General features: G+C 39.3%; 1 protein-coding gene across 2 annotated transcripts; it reads left to right on the top strand.

The window, feature by feature from the left end:
* Window positions 1-1454: 1454 nt before the first annotated feature.
* Window positions 1455-18104, top strand: LOC107282505 (testicular acid phosphatase homolog). 2 transcript variants are annotated; one of them, XM_015810287.1, is made up of 11 exons: window positions 1455-1563; window positions 4947-5042; window positions 5204-5290; window positions 7252-7389; window positions 10639-10737; window positions 13487-13582; window positions 14337-14469; window positions 15807-15889; window positions 16653-16759; window positions 17446-17615; window positions 17703-18104. In XM_015810287.1, exons 1-11 carry the CDS (start codon window positions 1477-1479, stop codon window positions 17786-17788), a joined length of 1182 nt encoding a protein of 393 aa, XP_015665773.1. In that variant the 5' UTR covers window positions 1455-1476; the 3' UTR covers window positions 17789-18104. The 2 variants fall into 2 exon arrangements, with proteins under 2 accessions (XP_015665773.1, XP_015665774.1); XM_015810288.1 differs by lacking the exon at window positions 10639-10737.
* Window positions 18105-18131: the final 27 nt, after the last annotated feature.

The raw sequence follows: 18131 nt of genomic DNA, 5'->3' as shown, positions 1-18131 counted from the left end.
ATTTAGCTATGACAATGTCAACTGCTTGCATTTATTCATTCTACTGATCTATTCAGTTAGTGAAAGCCAATTTAGTTCTGGCTCCCTTGCATTTAGTGTTCTTGGGTGTTTGTATATATTTCCCCATGATCCAGCAATAGTACAGTATATCTGAATGGCACCTAATTCAGAAACCAATTGGATTCATTTGTGACAAAGATTGTCAAATGAAGTAGTGAGAGGCTTTCAAACAGAGACTGGATGGTCATTGGTTAGAGATATTCTACTAAGTATTTCTCAACCTTGGCAACTTACTAGAGATAGTCTAGTGTTTCTCAACCTTGGCAGCTAGGGAAGAATTCTGGGAGTTTAAGCCTACACATCTTAAAGTTGTCATGTAGTAGACCCTGCATTGAGCAGGAGGGTGGATTAGATTACCTTGAATGTTTCTTCAAAGTACAGGTAGTCCTTGATTTACAACCACAATTAAGCCCAACATTTCAGTTGTTAAGTGAATTTTGCCCCATTTTATGACCTTTCTTGCCACAGTTCTTAAGAGAATCTCTATAGTTGTTGTTAGTAAAATGGTTGTTAAGTAAATCTGGCTTTCCCATTGACTTTGCCTGTCAGAAAGTCACAAAAGGTGTGACCCTGGGACACAGCAGCAGTCATAAATACGAGTCAGTTGCCAAGCGTCCAAATGTTGATCACGTGATCCTGGGGATGCTGCAATGGTTGTAAGTGAGAAAAACAGTCATAAGTCACTTTTTTCAGTGCTGTTGTAACTTTGATCACTAAATGAACTGTTATAAGTAGAAGACTACCTGTAATGATTCATTAGTAGCTGAGAACAGTTGCCTCGTACCCATAGCTGTGGAGGACAGACCCAGTTTTACTCACAGGATTTCTGTCTGTCATATAATCATGACAAGAGAAGAACTTTCAAACCAGCCAGTCAACCATGTTTGGCATTTTCTGACCAAAGTTCAGTCCTCCCTCTGAACTTTTCTCTGAAAAGCATCTGTGTCTAAATTTCCAGGGAAATTAGCAGAATTCCACCGGGCACTTTGGCGCATCTTCATACATGTGTCCTCTGAATTTGGCTCAGTCATGCAACTTCCAATGGTGGAAGAGCTCAGCCTGAAAGAAGCAGAGTTACCAGTTGCCACACGCCTTGACCTTTCTCTACAGCTTGAGCACGCAAGACGTAATGTCTTGGCTGAGACTTATAATCATGGAGAATAATCCTGCCCCCTCACCTCACCTGTCCACAGAGAAATTGTTTTAAAGATGATGAGCAAGTGTGTGATGGGGAAGCATCATATCTGAGATAGAACAATCCCCTCACCTCCACATGCTTTGTGGTGGGGCACCTGTTAAATCTGTCAGCAGGGGGAAAAAAAACAAGATAATTACAAGGTTCCCTGGAAGCTAGAGCTATATAATTGGAGCCCTCACTCTTCTCCTATGTTTACGAGGGGCAGCCCACTCAAGACCATGAGGCTCCCAGCTTGGATTCTTCTCCTCCTGGAGATGCTGTTTCCCTCAACTGCCCAAGGAAGAATACTCCGCTTCGTTACGCTGGTAAACAGACTGGGACAACGGCAGAACTAGGAATCCCAGGGTCTCTGGCTGAACAAGATGATTTTGACTAGCCTTCTCACATTAAGTGCTCAAACCCATTATTTTCTCCCAGTCAGGACAGCCAAAGAGAAAGCTGGCTGGAGACAGAAGAGCAGAATCCAGCAGCTAGGGAGAACATCCCATTAGAAGAGAAGGCTGGTCTTTTGCTGGGGTTTTTAAAAAATAGACTGGACAACCATTTGATGGTGATGTTATAAGGCTTCTGCCTTGAGCAGGGGAGTTAGACTAGAAGACCTCTGAAGTCCCTTCCAGCCCTTTGATTCTATGTTCTGTGTTCTCTTTAGCCCAGCTTGTAGCCAGGGATTGGGAATCACGGTTTGGTTGGTTCTTGGGATGGCTTAATTAGATCTCAGGTGAAAAGGGTGGCGATCAAGCTGATTAGGTCTAGTGCCTGCCCAACATTAGAAGTTCAACAAAAATGCTTTATGTGATTACTTTGTCATGTCTCCACTTACAAGTTGCATGAAAAAAAGGAAAGCAAAAAAAAAATCAAAGTTGTGCCTATGACAGAGAGAACTGAAACATACTCCAAAAGGATGGGTCTTATAGCAAGAGAAGTTCTAATATGTTGTTAGGCACATGATCTCTGATGAAATGTAGAAGAATGTTTCTGTATATACATTTATTTTCTAATGCTACTGGAAAACCTACTTCTTAAAGAGTCTGCTGCTTATTTTCTTTCCATGTCAGTTTAGGATAGGTTAGAAACAATTTTGGTTTGGGATTATATCTTGACTCAACAGCTACATTATAGCCATCTTCCTCAGAAAGAAGAAAATATGAAAAAGAAAGCCTGGGAGGGGTGGGGAGGAAAAACCTGTGTGTGTGTGTGTGTTTGTGTGTGTGTGTGTTTCTATGTCTAAGTGAGAGAGAGAACATGGATCGAATATGAAAAGATAAATTATAATAGGGCCTATTTTGTATTTGTGAGTCAAGAGGGTTCTTACCTCATGGTTCAAAGTACTTTATTATCTTTCTTCTGAACATTATGGATGAGCCCAGATATCACAGCCCCCCCCTTCTAATTTATGCTCATTTGGGTGTTGATTACTGGTAGGGTGGCATTTTGGTCTTTTTGTTCCCTGTTTAGAGTTTATCACCATGGCTTGCCCTGTTAATATTGGTGGGAGTGGTCTTGGTTCTTTGGTTGGGCTGTTTACTGTTGGCTTCTTTGGCAGTTCCTTGCTTGGGATATAGTTTACTTCTTGACTGTTGGTCTAATGTTAATCTTGCGGTTAATCTATGCTCATCTGGGTGTTGCTGGGGAAGTATTTTGGTCTTTTTGTTTCCTTTTTGCCTTGTTGATTGTCCCTTTTGCACAGTATGTAGATGTTGTTTATGTTTGTCAATTGATGGCCGATTTGTCAGTGTGCCCAGGCTTCCAGGAATTCTCTAGCATTTTTGGACTTGGCTTGGTCTAGGATGGTTTCCCAGTTGAAACGCTGGATTAAGTCTGCCTATATGTTGTGAAACTAAAGAATTTTCTTCATGGCTTCCGACTGTTAGTTGGTGTTCATGGATGCGCTCTGCTAGTCTTCTGCCTGTTTGCCCTACGTAGTGGCTGTGGCAGTCCTTCCACAGTATATTGTAGATGACTCCTGTTTTTTCTTCTGTAGCTGCTGGGTCTTTGGTTTACTTAGAATGGTTTCATTAAACTTAAGTATTAAAATAAAGATACAAGATAATACAAGAAGTGCAGTTTAATTTACTGAGACTGATCATTTTAAAAACTACAAGCTGTTCTGTGAAAAATTCTCCTACCTGTGGAATCTTGTAAGTGTTCAAAATGTGGGCTATGTGGAAAGAGCTGCGAGAAGCGTGGCCACCAATGACACCCTAGAGCAGGGGTCTTCAAACTTGGCCCTTTTATGACTTGTGGACTTCAACTCCCAGAATTCCTCAGCCAGTGCGCCTGGCTGAGGAATTCTGGGAGTTGAAGTCCACAAGTCATAAAAGGGCCAAGTTTGAAGACCCCTGCCCTAGAGTCTTCTCTTCCCCCTTCTGCTACATTTGAAGTTTAAGGCACTCCCTTGGATCCAAAAGAGAAGTTTTACAATGTTCTGAATTGCAAAGTCTTGCAAGAAAACCATCATCTAAATTCTCGGGTATCAATGTGATGTTGGGTAATAGATTAATATTCTCAATCTCAAAAGTGGCAAAATGTGTAGAAAAGCAATGCTGATATTTTACAGAGAGCTGATTAATGTTGGAATTTATTCAAAAAAGAGTCTGTCCTTCGCACATTAGCTGATGGCAAATCAAATCTACCGATATTATAGCAACTGAGTTGAGCCATGCATCTCAATCATTTGTAAACTTGCAAGAAATTTGTTGATTTTTATTTTGCACTTTAGAATTCTGCTTCTAAGAGGTTATTGGAAATGTTTTTACTTGTCCCTATTTAAGTTGCTGAATTTGACTTCCCACAGAGATAAATGTTACAAAATCCCCCAGTATTTGCTCTATGGAAAAAGGCAGGTATGCTATGATGCCATGTGGTTGCAATAGTCTGTTAGTGGTTTCTGAGATGTTTTTGATGTATGGCAGTGTTATCCTTTTTACAACGTGTTTGTTGTGCTGTGTTGGGTTGAGCGGTCAGGCACTTTTTGATGAAGTTGCAGACTATTACAGAGACACAGAGACATAAACAACATCTACCACTGTGCAATAGGGACAATCAACAAGCCAAAAAGTGAACAAAAAGACCAAAACACCACCCTGGCAGCAATCAACACCCAAATAAGCATAGATTAACCACAAGATTAACATCAGACTAACAATCCACAAGTAAACAATACCCCAATCAAGGAACTATCAAGCAAGCTAACAGTAAACAGCCCAATCAAAGAACCACCGAGACCACTCCCACCAACATTGACAGGGCAAGCCACTAGAATATAAATTGAGAGCAAACCCCACTCCCTACTAGCACTGATGATGTTACCTAATTTGGGCAATGAAATGTCTGCAAGAAAGCAACCAAGCTCAGAGAGCACCAAGGACCCCTCATGTCAACCCTGAACTACTAATATTCTCCATTATCTTCTAAGTAGGTTTCCACAAGTTGCTGTGTTAGGCTAAAAAGTTGGATAATTTGTGGCTCAGCATATTATGGGATTTTAGCCTTGGCACACTGTATAAACAAGGTCATTCATGCTAAGCTATAACTGTGTTTACTTATTTGGGCATCCTGTGTTGGATAAACAGAGCAATAGTGCTTTACTGATCCTGATTTAAGGTAGTTATGTGGGGCCCTCTTTAGAGTCAAAGAAAAACTACTTGGATGTCTATAATTGCCAATCCTGCAACTCTTCCTTTCTCAGGTTTATCGCCATGGTGACCGATCTCCCCTCAGCACCTACCCTACAGATCCCCACAAAGTAGCAGCTTGGCCACATGGTTTCCAGCAACTGAGTGAGGTACATTCAGGGTTGAATTTTAATGATTGTTATGGCAGCCTGTGCTGGCATGCAGAAGAGGGGGACAAATGACAATCCTTGCTTGGTGCCAGCTGAGTCTTATCTTACTTTTCAGCCCCAAAGCAAGCAGGATTTTAATATTTGCTCTTTCCCTGTCATAGGCAGGCGTTTTGCAACAGAAGGCTCTGGGGCAATTCCTCCGGGAGAGATACACTGGATTTTTGAGCCCTTTCTACAAACCACAAGAAGTAATCTTTCTTTAATAATACATTAGTCAACATAATTCAGCTTCTTTGAATTCCAGGGGCAACAAACAAACTGAATGCAACCATAAACAGGGGAGACAAATAATAATTAAAAGTAAACAGCAGCAACAATGAATCCAAGCCCTAACTGCAATCTTTCTCAGACTTTTTAGTTTGTGTGTGGGTGTATGTGTGTCTTTGGCTAGATCCTGTGAAAACCAAAACATTTTAATCTAAGACCAACATTTCTCAAAAAGTTATTCTGAAAATAGTCAGGAAACCTCCCAAATGTTTCTCTCTTATTCGCTCAAGTTGCCTCGGGCACCATGGTATTTGCAGAAAATTCTCTATTAAATATGTAGATTAAGGTCAAATTAATAGAAGGGAGTAAGCAGTGTATATAGGTTGGTACATATGAGTTGTAAGGGATTGTATTACCTCTGCTTTTCAAATAAAACCCATCAGTCTCTTTCCTTGCTTAGTATATTTATACATGCAGAATGAAGATTGGTTTATTAATAGTTCTTAGTTTGTGTTCAGAAATGCTGTATAATTAAGTAATACCAAGTAAGGGGAGATTTAGAATGCACACAGTGTGCACATAAAGTGTGGTGTACAGGTAGTCCTCAACTTACAACTGTAATTGAGCCTGGCAATTATGGTCATAAATTGTGACAGTTGTAAAGCAGGTCACTGTACAACGAAGCCAATTTTATGACCTCTTTTTTTTGCAGTAGTTGTTAAGTAAACATGGTGGTTGTTAAGTTAATGCGGTGCTTGTTAAGCAAAAACATTGTACATCACAGTCACATGACCCCAGGACACTGAAAACTGGCATAAATTCCGGCTGGTTACCTGGCACCCAAAATGCAGTCACATGACTCTGTAAAATAGAATAGAATAGAATAGAATAGAATAGAATAGAACAGAACCTTTATTGTCACCTTAAATGAACACTAATCAGCATACATTAAAATGAAATTTTGTTGCATTCAGCTCTCAAAAAAATACCATTATGCATATATCCACATACACACACATATCTGACACAAAGGGGCGGGACTGTCCATCGGTCCTTTGGAACAGGGTTGTAAATAAATTTTGGTCTGTCTGTTGTAACTTTGAACAGTCTCTTAGTGACCAGTGATAAGTCAAGGACTGTCTATAGTGGTTAAGGAGTCAATAGGGGAAACTCAGCTTGTAGTCCACCCCATTTAGGCATGGAAGATAACGGGATGATTTTGGGCCAGGTACTCTCTGTCAGCCCAGCCAACTTCACAGAGTTATTGAAGGAAGAAATAGGAGAAATAGTGATGTATGTTGCCTTGAGCTCCCGTACCAAAGAATTTAACTAATAATAAATGTGAATACTGCTAATATATTATAGCAACTGCCATTATTAATAATCCATTCATGGTTTTGCCACAGATACCAGCAATAGTCATTTCTTCTATTAAGGCACAGATAAAGGTAGTCCTTGGCTAACAACTATTCGTTTAACAACTATTCAAAGTTACAACAGTGCTGGAACAATGGACTTACAACTAGTTCTCACACTTAACAACTGTCACAGTATTCCTGGGGTTACACCATCAAAATTTGGGTGCTTGTCATCCAGCATATATGACATGCATTCACCACTGTGACCTTCCCAGGGGGCTTTCAACAAACAAAATCAATGGGGGAAGGCAGATTTGTATGGTTTACTTAACAATTGTGGTTATTCACTTAACAACCACAGCAAAAAAGGTCATAAAATCAAACAAAACTTACTTAATGACCTTATTATTTAGCCATGGAATTTCCGGTCCCAATTGTGGTTATAAATTGAAAACAAGCTTGGTCCTACCATCCCCCTAGATTGTGTTCCCCAAGAAAGGCTACACTAATGTGTAGAATGTCAATGTTTTGATCACCTTGTTGCCAATAGAAGTAGCTCACTGCATGGTTATCCACTGTTTCAGATCTATGTCCGCAGCACAGATTATGACCGCACCATCATGAGTGCCCAAGCCAACCTGATGGGACTTTATCCAAATTCACATTCGGAGATTCCTTGGAAACCTGTTCCCATCCACACTGTGCCTACTAAGTATGACAAAGTAAGTGAACACAACCTGTATGTGCCCCATTAAATGTTTTCCCACCCTGTTTATATGGCTGCTCGTGATACATTGCAAGGTACAGTTCAGTGAAATGACATTTGGAAGAGTAGAAAAGGAGTTTACAACAATAAAAAATATAAATATGTAGCTGTAAATTGGTGGAATGGTTGTTTAAAAAATATTTATCATACGGATTACAAGATATGTATCGAAAACTTTGGCAAATGGGTAATAGCCCAGAGCACCATTTGCTAATTGAAAGGTTCTCTAGACATAAAATACAGGTAATCCTCAACTTATGACCACAATTGAACCCCAATTTTCCATTGCTAAGCAAGGCAGTGAGTCATGCCCCATTTTATGGCCTTTTTTGCCATGGTTATTAAGCGAATCACTGCAGTTATTAAGTGAATCATGCAGTCGTTAAGTGAATTTGGCTTCGCTTATCAGAAGCTCCCTAGGAAGGTTGCAAATGACAATCCCAGAACCTCAGAACACTGCAGCCACTGTAAATATATGCTAGTTGCCAAACACCCAAAGTTTGATCATATGAGTGTGGGGATCAGTGGTGGGATTCAAATACCTGAACAACTGGTTCTCTTATTGGATGCAGGCCTGGGCCTTCGACGCCTAGAACGGACTTCCGGAAATGGCACCCACACACTTCTGGTGGACCATTCTAGGCCTAAGAGACCTCCTCCACGCCTCTGAGGCCTAGAACAGGCTTCCGGAAGTGGCATCCATACACTTCCAGCGGGCTGTTCTAGGCCTGGAAGGCTTCCTCCAGGCCTCTGAGGCCTAGACTGGACTGCCGGAAGCAGTGTGCATTCAGCCGGTTCTCCGAACTCAGCAAAATTTAACTACAGGTTCTACTGAACTGGTGCAAACCGGCTGAATCCCATCACTGGTTGGGATGCTGAGACTGTCATAAGTCACTTTTTTCAGCGCCATTGTAATTTTGTATAATCATTAAATGGATTTAAATTAAGGGCCACCTCTAAACACTTTCAGTGCACTTGTGACAGTTGAGGTGAATCTGATCAGTTCCGTATATGGAAAGAATATATTATTTTAGAATATATCCTGATAGTGACTTTAGGACAGTCGATCTCTCTAACCCTAACTTTCTTCACAAGAATTTTCTTATGGAGAAAAACAGGAGGATGAGAATAGAGAGCACTATATGCATTATACGCTGCTTGGATCTCCAATCTGAACGGCGGGACATCAATCTAACAATGAGTAAATAAAATGGATAAGGATAAACTGGAATTATGTGCATTTATTTTTTCTTGGCCCTAAAATATCCAGGGGTCATTATTTTTCTACAAGACTCAAAAACAGGGCTATGTAGAAAGTTAGTTTTATTTGGAAGCAAACACTGGTTTATCATAAAAGAGAGTTATAGCACTGCAATAGAGGGTTTTTTTAAAAAAAAAATTTGAAAAAAACCCTGATCACACAGAGAGGTTTGATTCTCATACATTGCTTCTGTGGCATCTAGCTCTCAGCCATTATCCCAACATATATTTTAATTAGAATTTAGGGAAAATCTGCTTCAATAGAGATACATCATACAACCTCGTTATTTGGATTCAGGAATATCTGCAGAGACTCAAAAAAACCCAAGTTGACAACTGTCATCAAGCCCCTGCATGTGCAACAATACATAAAAAGATGTGGGGTTTTGATTGCCTGGTTGTGCACCACCTTGATTCTTTTTTTTTTTTTTTGATACACATACACACTCAGATACACATACCAATGCCTCTGCATGTATTGCTCAGGAGTAAAAGAATGAAAAGTAAAATAAAACTATATTTTACACTAGTTAGCTTTCACTTATTTGTACATACAGTATTTCACATTTTGGCCTTAGAGAGGGCTTGCTGGCTAAAAAATAGTTTTAGACCCAATTACTAATGATGTGTTCCTTTGGCCCTACACTTTAGGGTTTCAAAAAAACAGAATGCACACTGAGTAAAGGACTAACAATCAAAAAGAACAAATAAATAAATCTATGCAGTTTGAAAAAAAAATGGAAAAAAATTCTTCAGAGATGTATCTTCCTTTTAGAATGCTTAACTATGGTAATCCTAATTTTAATATTATAATTTTATTTTTATTGTATATGCTTCCCTGGAAGTCTTGTATATTATAAAGGTAAATTATAAATGTATGGGAGCAAAGTTTTCATCTATGTATTTCTTGAAAGAGTCTTCTTGTAGAAAACTAGGAGAAATTACATCCCTAAATCCATCTTTAACAATGTTATAAGTCAGGGGTCTTCAAACTTGGCCCTTTTATGACTTGTGGACTTCAATTCCCAGAATTCCTCAGCCAGCATCGCTGGCTGAGGAATTCTGGGAGTTGAAGTCCACAAATCATAAAAGGGCCAAGTTTGAAGACCCCTGTTATAAGTGAACTCGTCCTTAGTTTCCTTTTGCTATTCTCTTACATTTCCTTTGCTATCTTACTATAAAGCACATGTTTCTATTATTCCAGTCTCTTTGCTACATATTTATTCCACTCCACAAATACTGGGAAGGCTCTCACCTTGTCTCTTAAGTCTATTTCATTTATCTTCAGCTCTGCCTGTTTTGTTTTGTTTTCATAGCTATTGAATCAAAGGCTAGCACAACATTACTACAACAGTAAAACCTTAATAAGGTTTTAAAACTGGCACAAAACAAGGATTTGATTTTGGCAGTTGCAAATCTGCCATTCAAATCTATTGGAAATAAAATATGATCTGGACTGAGAATGAACATATAAAAGATTTAGTAGTACAGACAGTCCTCGACTTACAACAGTTCGTTTAGTAACCATTCAAAGTTATATTGGCATCGAAAACTGAGATTTGTGACCTTTTTTCACAATTACGACCTTTGCAGCATCCCCAGGATCATCTGATCAAAATTCAGATGCTTGGCACCTAGTTTCCGTTTATAACCGTTGCTGTGTCCTGTAATCCCCTTTTGCGACCTTCTAACAAGCAAAGTCAATAAGGAAGCCAGATTCACTTAACAACCGGGTTATTAACTTATCAACTGTAGTGATTCACTTAACCGTGGCAAGAAAAGTCATAAAAAGGGCCAAAACTCACTTAACAAATGTCTCACTTAACAACAGAAACTTTGGGTTCACTTGTGGTCATAAGTTCCCGATTTCTAACAATGAAGTACAACCCAATAGTTTCAGCCTGGGACAAATCTAATTCTCTATATTCCCTACTTCTGTTCCTAGCTTTTAAAACCACCAACCAGAAGCTGCCAACGATATCAACAATTGATGGAAGAGACTATTAATTTGCCAAGCTATCAAGCTAAATTGAGAGAATGGAAGGTATGATGGACGAGGACTAAGATAAGGAGAATAATTTAAAGCCAAATTCTAGAAATAGAATTCCCCACAATCCAAAATTGAAAAAGAAGTTGCTGAATGGTAAAGCCAATTTTATCTTCTACGAGTTGTAGAATATGTAAATTGGCAGAATATCCATTCTATCACCAATATGTTTTGCTCATGATTGCATCTAGAAAGTGATATTTTTTCATACAATGTTTAATTGTCCTTTTTGTGGGGAATCATTAAAATTATTAAGATTTTCTTCTTTGAGTACCCTCATAGTTTCAGTCTCTGAATTTCCTAGAGAGTCTGAGTATCTGAGGATGGAGGTTCATTCTCCAAGATTGTAGATTGGTTTCCGAAAGTTTTGTTACAAGGTAACATCTTCAGCGTAGTTCAGGGGATGTCAATGTCACTATTCCTCTATTTATAAGTCTGTGTACTATTTTATGAATAACTCCTGAAAACAAAAGTCTGGAAGAGGTCTTCAGAATACATTCACATATTCTCAGGAATCAATCAATTAGTTAACCATTTGCCTGTCCAACATGGTCTAAATAAATTACTTAATATCTATACAATTTTGTTTCAAGGTGCCACCATCCAAAAGATTCCCCCAGCCGTCCACTTCAATATTAAGTCTAGACACTGGCTATAATTATCCTTCTTTTAAAGTCATGGTAGACAAAGCAAATAGGTGGTCTTTTGTCTAATTGAAGTCTTGTAACACATTAAGCCTAGTTTAACAAAATATAATTAATATTTCACACAATATGTTATGTCCAAACAAACTATATTATGCTTAATGTAATATACGATTTCTACAATATGCTAGTGTAACGTTTGGATTCCCTAAACCAGGGGTGGTGGGGCAAGATATTTTAGCTAAGGGGGCTGTAAAGGGGGCTGTGATTCAAGTAACCAATCAATGCTAACAAGTTACATTCCGTGTTTTGCTGTTTCTGAAGAGTATATATTAACTTTTTTTTTATAAGAAGCTGTTCAGATGTGCTTACAAATATATTGCTCTGAACCTTGCGCAAATAAACTAACTTCTTTTGATTCCGTGGTCTGAGTCCTGTGGTTTTCTGCAACAAAACTGCCGGCCTGTGGGCCGGTTTCATCATACCGAAGCCGCTCCCACCCCATTGCTGGTAATGCAAAAAGAGTCGCAATACATCGCAACACATCATGTGATGTGGCGAATTTGAGACCTGTGCCCTAAACAAATTGGGAAACAAATTGTCCAAGTTCATTTTACCTAAATTTTGCATGTTGTATGAACTATGTTTTTAGATATTTGATTTTTGAAAAGAACAAGATCATTTCAGATGTTGTTGAACTACAGTATTTAATAGCCTGGCCAACAGGAAGGAATCCTGGGACTTGTAGTTCAGCAACACATGGAGGACCACAAGTTCTTTAATACTGATTGACATGTTTTTATTTTACCTTATATTTGGATGGTTCCACAGTGGCCTGCAAAAATAAGAACAAATAAAAATCCAAAGCATTGTAATAACAAAACAAATGCAAAACATATTAATAATGGCCAGAATATAAAACTATAGCAGTACAGTGAAATTTCAGTTTATGGACTCCAGTATAGTAGACCAAATGCAACAGTTCAAATTACAATTTGGACATCTTGGAATAACCGACAAGTCTGTGGCATCTTAAGTACTGCGGTCAAGATAATTGTATGTCATTTGCAGTTATTTGTGTCATTTGACCATGAATGACAAAAATTATATCATTCATCAGTTTTAAAACAAAGTGATCCATTTTGTAATGACATTTTTATGCATGTGTCATTTCCACCAATTTTAACACCTATTAACACAAATGAAGTTAGTTATTTGTAAATGAATCTCTGGGTTCCTAACAACAAAACAGCATGAAATAGAAATAATCAAAATCTAGGAAAAGCAATAGCACAAAAAACATACATGCTAATTTGTATCATTTCCATAGCGATGTTATTATATGGGCTGATATATTGTGCTATTTAACAGGCATTTAGGAATAAAAAATACACCTTCCTCAACTCTTTCATTAAATTTAGATCTCATTTTATTTGAAATAGTTGACAATGTGAACCATTTAAGAGAAAACATCCTCTTGTTATCAGGACCAATTTGATGAAGAGAGGATTAGTGATTGATTTGCAAGGGAAGAGTTTTAGTATTAAAATGAGACAACCTAATGTTAAGCTTCCTAAAGAAAGAAAAGTTTCTTTTCAGCCATCACTACCTCAGAAGTAATCAGTACTAATTTACACATAGCTTATCCCAGATACAGGACAGGACTTGAGTAGGATTACTTCAGTGCAGAGAGAAATGGCTCAATATAATGTTTTCTTGTTGAATTTTTTTTTTCAAATTTCAAATCCTTCATAGAATAACTGTAATACCTCATATAATAGCAAATAGTTTGATCAGGCTGTAGGAAAGTCTACAAAACCACCAAGTAAATCCATCCGGTCTAGGACCCAGGTGATTCAGTGGTTTCTGAAATTAACCTCTGTTACTGCTACAGTGAGAGGGACCACTTTGCTAGACAGATCTAAGTTTGGGAAAGCAATCATAACTCTTTCCTAAAATAATTGGACCTAAATAGTTCGTGTCTGCTTAGGTTCACTCTGAAGATCTGCAATGAATGCAAATAAGAATGCAGGGTTAATTGAGATGGAAATAATTGAGTGCAGTGAATCTTAATCAATTATTTCTGTTTTCCTCTCTTGCAGGGCTTTATGGAAAAAATGGCTAATTATACGGGGCTTAAATCTGAGCAACTGACCCTGAGAGGCCTCTGGAAGGTGCATGACACACTCTTCTGTCAGGTAAGAGCCTGCATCACAGAGAGTTCTCAACTTACCAGCATTTCTTTAGCGACCATTCAAAGTTATGATGGCACTGAAAAAAGTTACTTACAACTGTTCTTCACGCTTACAACCATTGTAACATCCTCATGGTCATATAATCAAAATTAATAACAATTAATTGGCATACATTTACAAAGTTTGCGATATCCCAGGGCAGGGGTAGGCAACCTTGACTCTTTTATGACTTGTGGACTTCAACTCCCAGAATTCCTGAGCCAGCATGGCTGGCTCAGGAATTCTGGGAGTTGAAGTCCACGAGTCATAAAAGAACCAAGGTTGCCTACCCCTGTCCCAGGGTCGTGCGATCACCATTTATTTGCAACCTTTTCAAAAGGCTCCTGACAAGCAAAGTCAATGGAGGCAGCCAGATTCACTTAACAACCATGTGATTCACTCAACAATTGCATTGATTCACTTAACAAAATGGCAAACAAGACTCTAAAATTGGGTGCGGCTCACTTAACAAGTCCCTTAGAACAAGGGTCCCCAAACTTGGCAATTTTAAGACTTATGGACTTCAACTCCCGGAATTCCTCAGCCAACATGGCTGAGTGTTTCACATAGCATGGGTAGCTGAGGAATTCTGGAAGTTGAAGTCCACATGTCTTAAAGTTGCCAAGTTTGGAAGCCCCTGCCTTAAAAATTATGTTCCTGATTACACCAAGATCACCATTTCATTAGAAAACTCTCTTTTTTTTCATTTTTCACACAGAAAACCCATAACATGACTTTGCCTAGGTGGGCTACACCACAGGTTTTGGCAACTCTGTCAGAGATAGAAGTGTTTAATATTGAAGCCCATGTGGGAATGCATGCTACCCGGGAGAAGGCTCGATTCATTGGAGGTACAAATTAAATTTGAATTATTTGCTCTGTTTTGGAATCAAGACCTAGATGTATATGGTAAATGTCTCAAAGGTGCTTTTTTTTACCTTCAAAAGGCAACTGGACTGGGTTTTTTTTTCCTTAAGAAAGAAGAAACAAACGTTTTGCTTGACATCCAAGAAGCTCCATCAGTTCTGATGATAGGAAGATGGAAGGACTGATGAAGCTTCTTGGATGAGAAGCAAAATGTTTTCTTCCTCAAGTGAAAAAACAGTCCAGTTTCCTTTTGAAGGAAAAAAAAAAAGCACCTTTGAGACGACTATGACCTGGATGACTGAGAATCTCCACAGATATATACAGGTAGTCCTCAATTTACAACCGTTCATTTAGTGACCGTTCAAAGGTACATCACTGAAAAAGATAATGACCATTTTTCACACTTATGTCTGTTGCAGCATCCTCACGCTCAGAGGATCAAAATTCAGATGCTTGGCAACTGACTCATATTTATGACGGTTGCAGTGTCCTGGGATCATGTGATCCCCGTTTGTGACCTTCTGACAAGCAAAGTCAATAGGTTAGCCAGACTCACTTAACAACTGTGTTACTCACTTAACAATTGCAATGATTCACTTAACAACTGTGGCAAGAAAGGTCGTAAAATGGGGCAAAACTCACTTAACAAAGGTCTCACTTGGCAACATAAATTTGGGGCTCAGTTGTGGTCATACATTGAGGACTAACTGTATGGTAAAATGTGGCAATATTAAGTTAAAAAGTAAACCCAGGACAGTTTGAAGGAAAACGATTGAAAGTACAAAGTGTGTACCAGCTTGGAAATATGTATGTATGTACGTGTTTGTTTATTTAATTTCTGTACCACCAATCCCCCCTACAAAGTGACTCTTAGCCGTGTAAACCTAGGACATTTCCCTATTAGCAATGTGTAGAATGATACTAGCATAATTGTGCCCAATGAGGACAAGTTTTCTGTCTACAGTGATGGCTGAATAATGCCATAGTGATGCTATTGTTCACTAGCAAGGAACAGCATAACATTCCTTCGCTCCCTCAATCTCATTGGGGATTCTGCATTTCAGAATCCAGCAACTAGCCCTCAAATATCAAGTTAGCTTAATAGCACCACCGTGTGACAGGAATTGTTATTTAACATGCCATAACAAAGCCAGTGCTTGACGGAGATCAGGATCCCTTCAACTTCCTTTCTAAGCTTTGATATACTTTCTGATACGACACTGTGCAGTTCCTCTCTTCTCAGCATCTTTCAGCCTTGTGCTTTTCTGAATGTCAGATACATGTCAGTATATTATCTACCAGCATATTTTCTTCTCTGCAGGTTTGCTGCTGGGCGCTATTTTGAGCAACTTTTCCAAAACGGTGTGCCAGGATCTGCCTCTTAAGATGATCATGTATTCTGCTGTAAGTTTTCCTGTTCCTTGCAATTCCAAAGATCTACTTTGGAAAATGAGATAATCCAGAGAATTTACAGCACTCTTCTCCTCTCTGCAGCTATCGTTATCTGCAGCACAGAATTGGTTTGGGGCAGAATTTGAGCATCTTTCTATAATCTTAAGAATTCTAACTGCTACTTTGTAAGGTTGCTATTATGGCAAAATTTCAGGGCTTATCAGAAAAAAGAGGGAGCCTTACTTCCCTCCTCCCTCCTGCCCCAGCTGAGTGGACATCTTATTTCAAAATAAGCAAAGGAATCCAAACAGGGCTGGATCAAATCCAGTCATGCTTCCTGATATCAATGATGGAATATTTTCCCATTTCCTGGTTTATTTCAAATATATATATGGCTACCCATCTCACCATGGTGATTTGGGGCAGATAACATAAACAAGCAAAAAGGAAAATAGGTATAATTGCCAGTGAAAGAGACAAAACTGAATATAGCAAGCAGAAAAGTTACTTATTTTTTGACTTTCTCTGGACTTAAATACCTTTCTTCACTTTGAAAACACCTAGCCTTTAATTTCCTTCCACGGGGCTCTGGCACTCTGCTACAAAATCTTGCCCTGATGGTACAGAGAATACAATTTGATATGCCAAGTTTTATTCAAGAATAAGAATAAGCCTGGAAGGCAGACATGGACATGAGAAGTGTGGGAAGAAGGGATGTTCTGGTCTATTCTAATATGTAAATAGCATAGTAATTATTTCTGCTTATTTTCTTTAGCATGACAGCACCTTGATTGCTCTCCAGGCAGCCCTCGGGGTTTACAGTGGCCGTCCACCACCCTATGCAGCTTGTCATGGATTTGAATTCTACCAAGAAGGCAATAAGTAAGTTTAACATAAGAAGGATGGGCAGCTCTTCCTTTTGCAACTGTCAAGATGCAGACATGACATGGTGCGTTGTTCTCCACCATGTTCAGGACAATCCTTAGGATCCCATTAGAAGCTTCAAAGGCTGAACACATACAAAAGCCTTATGAATATTGAACCATAGGATCTAAGACTGGGCAGATTAGTTGGTGTTAATTTGACATCTTCAGCTTGCAAAGATGTCCAGGAGCTTAAATCGGGCAGTATCCTACACACGAAAAAGATGATGTAACTTTTGGCTTCCCGCAATTATTACCTAGTTCACCGAAGTATGTTAAAATGGAAGTTTTTGCACACCCTGAACTCAAGAAGGTAATTAGATTCTAGACAAAGCTCATTTCCATTTTGTCATTTCATTTTCCTCTTCCTTTCTTACAAGATCCCTCCCAAGCCAGACTTTGCATCACTTTCAAAACCATTTCCTTGCAGCAGAGCTGGCTGCCTCCAAACTATCTGTCAGCAAATTTAGTTGCTGACGCATTAGTAAGGCTGTAGCATCACAATGGAGAGAGGCTGAGGTGGCAGAACAATTTCAAGGATTGTGCAAGGGGAAAAACAGCAGCAAATGTATCTTTTGGCAGGTACGTTAAGGAATAAAGCAGATTCCAGGGCGGTGCAAAACTTTTAAAATTTTCACATTTCAGCTCTTTCAGCGTTGCCATGTTCTACCGCAACAGAAGTGACCAGAGGCCCCATATCCTATCTCTGCCTGGCTGCCCCACACCTTGCCCATTGCCACTGTTCATTCATCTCACCCGTACAGCTGTCCCAGAGGACTGGGATGCCGAGTGCCAAAACTCTCAGAGCGGTCCAGGTAATGAGATCATCTTTCCCCCCTCCTCTCTGGCACAGAGCTAGTTAATTGAAAACTATTAAGCCCGATCCAATATTCTGTTTGCAGGGCGTGCAGTGATAGCCCTGGCTACAGCAGTAGGTGTGCTGAGCGTGGCACTGATTGGCATGGGTGTCTTGTACTGGAGAAGGTGATAATGAAGATAAGCTGAATGGCAACTATCCAATGCTCATGGAGTAAGAAGCAAACTGCCTTTTTGTAATTTTTTTTTTTTTAAATGTGGTGCAATGCAGCCATCTCGGGACTTCTCACCCGCCTTACTCAGCTAGCATTCGAATTGAGAGACTGTGCCAAGGGGGGAGCTGACACCAACTTTGTGCCAGGTGGTTCCTAACCAACAACTACCTGGAGGTCAACACCAGCCGGAAATTCAGTACAGGGTATTACTAGGGAAAGGAGAGCAAAGCGCTCAACTGAAATGTATTATAAATCTATGGCACAATGACTTCACCTACATGCCCTGCTCTCGAAATTCCT

This window comes from Protobothrops mucrosquamatus, unplaced genomic scaffold (genome assembly GCF_001527695.2).
Source record: "Protobothrops mucrosquamatus isolate PMUCROS unplaced genomic scaffold, P.Mucros_1.0 scaffold8, whole genome shotgun sequence".
In the NCBI taxonomy this organism is placed as follows: domain Eukaryota; kingdom Metazoa; phylum Chordata; class Lepidosauria; order Squamata; family Viperidae; genus Protobothrops; species Protobothrops mucrosquamatus.
Note: the sequence above shows the minus strand (reverse complement) of the source record. Positions and strands in the feature narration are given on the sequence as shown.

Excerpts from the sequence above, each read along its gene's own strand:
- LOC107282505 (XM_015810287.1), top strand. The coding sequence starts at position 1,477 with ATGAGGCTCCCAGCTTGGATTCTTCTCCTCCTGGAGATGCTGTTTCCC. Across the intron at positions 1,564-4,946 it reads TACTCCGCTTCGTTACGCTG|GTTTATCGCCATGGTGACCG; the intron begins GTAAACAGACTG and ends TTCCTTTCTCAG. Across the intron at positions 17,616-17,702 it reads AAACTCTCAGAGCGGTCCAG|GGCGTGCAGTGATAGCCCTG; the intron begins GTAATGAGATCA and ends TTCTGTTTGCAG.